Here is a 6,571-nt window from a genome sequence, read left to right as displayed (position 1 = left end):
CGGTGCCCGCGCTGGGCAAGACCCCGGCTGCGGGCTCTGTGTTGAGGAGGGCGAGGGTCCCAAGAGTCGGGGTTACCGGGTGCCACCGGCTGCCACCGTCGAGAACTAAAGCACTGGCCAGAGGGGTCATTTCCAGACGTAAAGTTCGCCTGACAAAAAAAGCCGCAGGAAGGGAGGGGATATGGAAAACATCCAGAAGGGGTTTAACTGGGCCCACTCCTCATCACAGAAGGAAATGAGCGACTAACACAAGTCCGCAGGGCAGGAAGGCCCTGGACAGCTGGGCCAGCATGAATTCTAATCAGCTTTCCTTCCTTCTGCCTCCTCTGCCTTGGTTTCCTTGAATTCAGTGTCTCGGGAGCCGAGCGCCCAGCAGTGGAAGAAGGTAGATGATGCTACAGGGATACAGAACTGGGCAACCGAGGTGGGCAACAGGAGCTAGAATGGATAAAAACTCTTATATGGTGTCGGTGGTCACAGTCCTGCTCCAGATTCAAGGGCTTGGAAGGTGTGGGGTGGTCTTCAGCCTGAATTGTGGGGGGAGGGGGGAAGAAAGGAGGACAGGGACAGGAGAGAGTTCCAGAACCTGAGAGCACAATCCTGAGAGTGATCTCACTGCGGGCCCAGGATTCTGGAACTTGGGCTGCCTGATGGGCCCTATATGAAAGATGTAGTAGGGAAAAGGAGCGACAGCAGGCTAAAGGGGCCCCCCACAACCCTCCCCGACACCCTAGGAGAGCAGCCTCTCTCCGCTGGTCCCAGGGTGCCATGGAGATGGAGAGCGCGGCGGCCTCCACACGTTTCCACCAGCCTCACATGGAGAGGAAGATGAGTGCGATGACCTGTGAGATCTTCAACGAGCTTAGGCTAGAGGGCAAGCTCTGCGACGTGGTCATCAAGGTCAATGGCTTTGAGTTCAATGCCCACAAGAACATCCTCTGTAGCTGCAGTTCCTACTTTAGGTATGACAGGGTTGCCAGACTAAGCCAAAGGGGGATGTGGGCTCATTCGGACACATTCTGGTTCATTTCCTGTTTCCCACCCCATCATCTTAAGTTAGGGACACTGTCAAAACTCTGGGCTCCTGTAGCCTGGCTCCTTTGTCTTCTGAAGAGGCATAACTAGGGCTGGAGCCTCCTCTCTGCTTTTCAACTGGATTTCAACCAACTGTTGGTGGGCCAGGTGCTTTTTTCCTTTGATTCTCACCCAAACCAACCTTTGGGAAGGCTGGACAACCATACTGGATTTCCTCCTTAAACCCAGATGACAGCGTGCCACCTCGGCCGCCCCTTGTGCCCCCATCCCGGTAGAGACTATCTCAAACAGAGTGATGAATTAACAAGGATTGAGCAGATGGGAAGGAGGATGCGAGACAGCACCAAGGAAGTGTTCATCAGAAGATAAAGGGAGTTTGGGCCACAAGCACTGTGACCCAGGAAGTGGCAGAGCTATTTTGTTCATGAGCTGAAAATGTTTGAGGTATCAATTCCAGTGAACATGTGATAAATATGTCCCATCTGTTGCTAAAAATTCTCATTCACCTAGACCTACAATGGGGTATACAAAAGACCAGATAGTGAATATTTTAAGCCTTGCAGGCCATATAGCCTCTGTCACAATGACGCACTCTGCCTTTACAGGGGGAAAGCAGCCATAGACAATGCTAAATGAGAGGGCATGGCTGTGTTCCAATAAAATGATTTATGGATGCTGAAATTTGAACTTATTATAATATCCAGATGTCACAAAATCTTTCCATTTCCCCCCCTACTTAAACATGTGAAAAACAAGGTCATCTGGGCGGCTCAGTCAGTTAAGCGGTTTAAACTCTTGATTTCAGCTCAGGTCATGACCTCAGGGTTGTGAGATCGAGCCCTGCATGGGGCTCCACATTAGGCATGGAGCCTGCTTAAGATTCTCTCCTTCTCCTTCTGTTTCTCCCCCACCCCACTGCCCCACCCCCCGCAAAAAAAAAAAAAAGTAAAAAAACATTCTCAGCTTGTAGGTGGTACAAAAACGAGAGGTGGGCCAAATCTGGCCCAGAAGCTGTAGGTTTGCAGACCCCGGCTATAGAGTTGAATCCGATTTCCAAGCCCTTATTTCCTTACACCACCTAGAAAAAGGAAGCAAAAATTTGTTAGGGCAGGTTCTTCTGTCTTGTTCAACACCTAAAAAAGTACCTAGCTATACAGTGGGAGCCCAGTAAATAGTTCTGGACTAGTACACTGTCAATAATTACTTATTGAGTGCCTATTTTGTGACAGGCACTATCCAAGGTACTAGAAATAAAACAATGAGTAAAGAGATAAATATTTGTGTTCTCATAATGTTTACCTTTTAGTAGGAGGAATAGGCATTCAATAAATAAAAACATAGCAGATCATAAGTGCTAGGGGGAAAAAAGGAAGGTAGGGAGATTTATTTATTTTTGAAGATTTTATTTATTTATGAGAGACAGAGCTTGCAAGCGGAGGGGGGGGGCGGGGGCGGGGAGAGGCAGAGGGAGCAGCAGACTCCCCGATGAACAGGGAGCCCAATGCGGGACTCAATCCCAGGACCCTGGGATCATGATCTGAGCTGAAGGCAGACGCTTAACCGACTAAGCCACACAGGCGCCCCAGGTAGGGAGATTTTAAATAAGAAGGTGGCGATTTTAAATAGTATGGTTTGCTGACAAACCACACTATTTGACATTTGAGCAAAGACTTTAAGGGGGAGGTGGGGGTGAGCAATATGGAGATCTGTGGGGAGCCTCCCAGGCAGAGGCCACAGCATGTACAAAAGACCAAAAATGAAGCACCTCTGGTGTGTTCAAGGAAAGCAAGGCCAGTGGGACTGGAATGGAATGAGGGGGGTGGGGTGGGAGGAAGTGGCCGGAGAGGTATTACTGGTCCAGATCTCAGATGACCTTTGCACTCCCTGGCAAGCACTTTGTATTTTACTCTGAGCAAGAAGGGATGTCAGTGGAAGGCTTGGGTGGAAGGGGTACTCATAAGGTGGTTGGGGGGTGACTGTAAACTCTGGCAGCATCAAGGGCGGAAGCAGGGGCATCAGTTAGAAGGTTACTCCCAATCATCTAGGCCGGAGATGGTGGTGGCTTGGACCAAGAAGGCGGCAGTAAGAGGTGACCGGTGACCAGAGTCTGGGTGTGTGTCGACTGAACGGTACATACTAAAAAAATGTATTGCTGAAGTTTAATTTCCTTAAGCAAGGTTGAGATAGAAGAGACCTAGGTCATACTCCCGCCTCTAGACCCCAGTTCCCCCCCTCCCCCCAACGAAACAGGGAAAAGTTCTAGTTATCATGAGGATTAGAAGAAGAGTGACCAAAGTCAAAGTTCTTGGCAAGGTTCTCTTGCCCACTATATAAATATGCCCACAGTCTACTCCCCGCTCTCCCTCCCCATGCCAATTTATTTCCAGCATACTCACCGTGCACTACTTGGGAAATGTCCAAACTCTCCTGGACCAAAAAAAAAAAAAAAAAAAGGTGGGGGGAGAGCCTGGCAAACTGGAGAGAAATGTTTCAGTGGCTGCTAGTTTCTTTCTTTTTTTTCCCAGAGCTTTGTTTACAAGTGGCTGGAACAACACTGAAAAGAAGGTATACAACATTCCTGGCATTTCCCCTGACATGATGAAGCTAATTATTGAATATGCATACACCCGGACCGTCCCTATCACACCGGACAATGTGGAGAAGCTGCTGGCTGCTGCAGACCAGTTTAACATCATGGGTATTGTCAGGGGCTGCTGTGAGTTCCTCAAGTCGGAGCTGTGTTTGGATAACTGTATCGGCATCTGCAAGTTCACGGACTACTACTACTGTCCCGAGCTGAGGCAGAAGGCCTACATGTTCATACTGCACAACTTTGAGGAGATGGTGAAGGTCTCGGCCGAGTTTTTAGAGCTCTCAGTCACTGAACTGAAGGATATCATTGAGAAAGATGAGCTCAACGTCAAACAAGAAGATGCTGTATTTGAGGCCATTTTAAAATGGATTTCTCATGACCCCCAAAATAGGAAGCAGCATATTTCAGTTTTGCTTCCCAAGGTCAAGTTTAGTTATTTTTTGTGGGAGGCTTAATTGCTCATATTCAGTTCATTTATCCCGGAGGGACTGTGCGAAGCGCCAGATTCAGATGTTTGGCAGATTCCGGGGCTGTATTTACATACTTATATAGAAGGCATCTCCTATTCTGTGGGATTTTGCAGTTTTTTTCTTTCTTGACATTGCTAGTTCCTTCTACCCCACTTAAATTTTTGACCAAAATTCTCCCTGGCAGTGGGGGAAGGAGATGGCAAGGCCTTCAAAAGAATTCTAAAGGGCCTTCCTCTCACCCTTGCTTATTCTCTGGGTTTCCCCAAGCCCCAGGTAGAAGTGGGATAGACACCAAACCGTGAGTATTATACACAATTACAGCCATCTGGTGCTCATCTGTGTTACTTTATACAGAGACACATAGATGTGCAATGACTGAACAATCACCACAGCTTTCTCTGGTTTAATAGTCCTGCCCAGTGGCCAAGGACGGGGCTAGCTCTGCGAGCATTTGAGGTGCCTTCTATCTAGCTCTTTCTCAGCATCCAAATGTATACCACCTCCGAAAAACAAGTATTTAAACCGTGAGCTGTAAATTTCGAACACAAAATACGACCCTGCCGCCATGCAAAGGCAGACTGTAAACAGGGAGTTATGGATGCGGGTTTTCCAGGTACCCTCACCTCATCTGACTTTCTGTATTTCTTTCTTAGGTTCGCCTGGCCCTAATGCACGCTGAGTACTTCATGAACAATGTGAAGATGAACGACTATGTCAAAGACAGTGAGGAATGCAAGCCAGTCATCATCAATGCCCTAAAGGCCATGTATGACCTCAACATGAATGGACCCTCTAATTCTGACTTCACCAACCCGCTCACCAGGCCCCGCCTGCCCTATGCCATCCTATTTGCAATTGGTGGCTGGAGTGGTGGGAGCCCCACCAATGCCATTGAGGCATACGATGCTCGGGCAGACAGATGGGTGAATGTCACTTGTGAGGAAGAGAGTCCCCGTGCCTACCACGGGGCAGCCTATTTGAAAGGCTACGTTTATATCATTGGGGGGTTCGATAGTGTAGACTATTTCAATAGCGTTAAGCGTTTTGACCCAGTCAAGAAAACGTGGCATCAGGTGGCCCCGATGCACTCCCGACGTTGCTACGTCAGCGTGACAGTCCTCAGCAATTTTATTTACGCCATGGGAGGATTTGACGGCTACGTGCGTCTCAACACTGCTGAACGTTACGAGCCGGAGACCAACCAGTGGACGCTCATCGCCCCTATGCATGAGCAGAGGAGCGACGCAAGTGCCACAACGCTCTACGGGAAGGTAGGAATGGGGAGCGGGGAAAGAACACGGCCAGAAGTAACGCTCTTCTTTGTTTTTTGCGAGTGGATGGAAAATAGAAGAGGCAGTACTCACTTTGCAGGACTAACTCTGTCCTCAGATGACAAAGTGGCCCTTTGTAAATGTCCTTTAAAATTTTACTCATTAAAAATTTAGGGAAGTATGCACACATGGAAAAAAAGAAACCGATTGTTCAGGCTGGCATCGGATGGGTGCCCTTCTCACCACTGTATACACACCCTTTCTTTCTACTCCCCAGAGGTAGTGATTTTAATAACCTTGCGCCCCTCCTCACACAGGTCTACATATGTGGTGGTTTTAACGGAAATGAGTGTCTGTTTACAGCGGAAGTGTACAACACTGAGAGTAATCAGTGGACAGTCATAGCACCCATGAGAAGCAGGAGGAGTGGAATAGGTGTGATTGCTTATGGAGAACACGTATATGCGGTGAGTTCACCTTGCGCCACACAAAAACGGTAACGCTGGATTCTTTGGTTCGCAAATAGGGTTACACTATCATTGGTAAGCATTTGAAAAGCATTTTTTTCCCGTGGAAAATAGTGGAAAGAGGGAGGTATGAAATCACTGGTTCCCTCACCCCCAACCCACCCCACCCCACCCCACCGGCGGCCACTTCCTCCAAGAACAGAAGCCATGGCTAACAGTCAACCGTGTTTCCCTTACTGTCCACAGGTAGGTGGCTTTGATGGAGCAAATCGACTTAGGAGTGCAGAAGCCTACAGCCCCGTGGCTAATACTTGGCGCACAATCCCCACTATGTTTAATCCTCGTAGCAATTTTGGCATCGAGGTGGTGGACGACCTCTTGTTTGTGGTGGGCGGCTTTAACGGCTTCACGACCACCTTCAACGTGGAGTGCTACGACGAAAAGACGGACGAGTGGTATGACGCCCATGACATGAGCATCTACCGCAGCGCTCTGAGCTGCTGTGTGGTGCCAGGGCTGGCCAACGTCGGGGAGTATGCGGCGAGACGGGACAACTTCACAGGGCTAGCACTGCGAGATGAAGTAAAGTACTCCGCTTCGACAAGTACCCTACCTGTATGAGCCTCTTCATTTAGCTAATAAAGAGTCTAAGCAATAAGAATTACTTCTTTTTTTAAATAAATGCAGTGTTTAAACTTGTAAGAGTACTGGCAAATGTTCAACTTAAGGGAGCCA

General features: G+C 48.5%; 1 protein-coding gene across 1 annotated transcript; it reads left to right on the top strand.

Annotated features, from left to right (window-relative positions):
• The first annotated feature begins 768 nt into the window (after positions 1-768).
• Positions 769-6,483, top strand: KLHL10 (kelch like family member 10). Its single transcript, XM_026512839.3, has 5 exons — positions 769-962; positions 3,561-4,050; positions 4,752-5,369; positions 5,687-5,836; positions 6,083-6,483. The coding sequence occupies exons 1-5, from the start codon at positions 769-771 to the stop codon at positions 6,455-6,457; spliced, it is 1,827 nt and encodes a 608-aa protein (XP_026368624.1). The 3' UTR covers positions 6,458-6,483.
• Positions 6,484-6,571: the final 88 nt, after the last annotated feature.

The sequence above is a fragment of the Ursus arctos genome, unplaced genomic scaffold (assembly GCF_023065955.2).
Source record: "Ursus arctos isolate Adak ecotype North America unplaced genomic scaffold, UrsArc2.0 scaffold_24, whole genome shotgun sequence".
Taxonomy (NCBI): domain Eukaryota; kingdom Metazoa; phylum Chordata; class Mammalia; order Carnivora; family Ursidae; genus Ursus; species Ursus arctos.
Note: the sequence above shows the minus strand (reverse complement) of the source record. Positions and strands in the feature narration are given on the sequence as shown.

What these genes read in the sequence shown, in the direction of transcription:
- KLHL10 (XM_026512839.3), top strand. Translation starts at nt 769, where the DNA reads ATGGAGATGGAGAGCGCGGCGGCCTCCACACGTTTCCACCAGCCTCAC. An exon ending in AGCTGCAGTTCCTACTTTAG is followed by an intron (nt 963 to 3,560) that starts GTATGACAGGGT and finishes TTTTTTTCCCAG; the next exon opens with AGCTTTGTTTACAAGTGGCT. An exon ending in ATGGAGAACACGTATATGCG is followed by an intron (nt 5,837 to 6,082) that starts GTGAGTTCACCT and finishes TACTGTCCACAG; the next exon opens with GTAGGTGGCTTTGATGGAGC.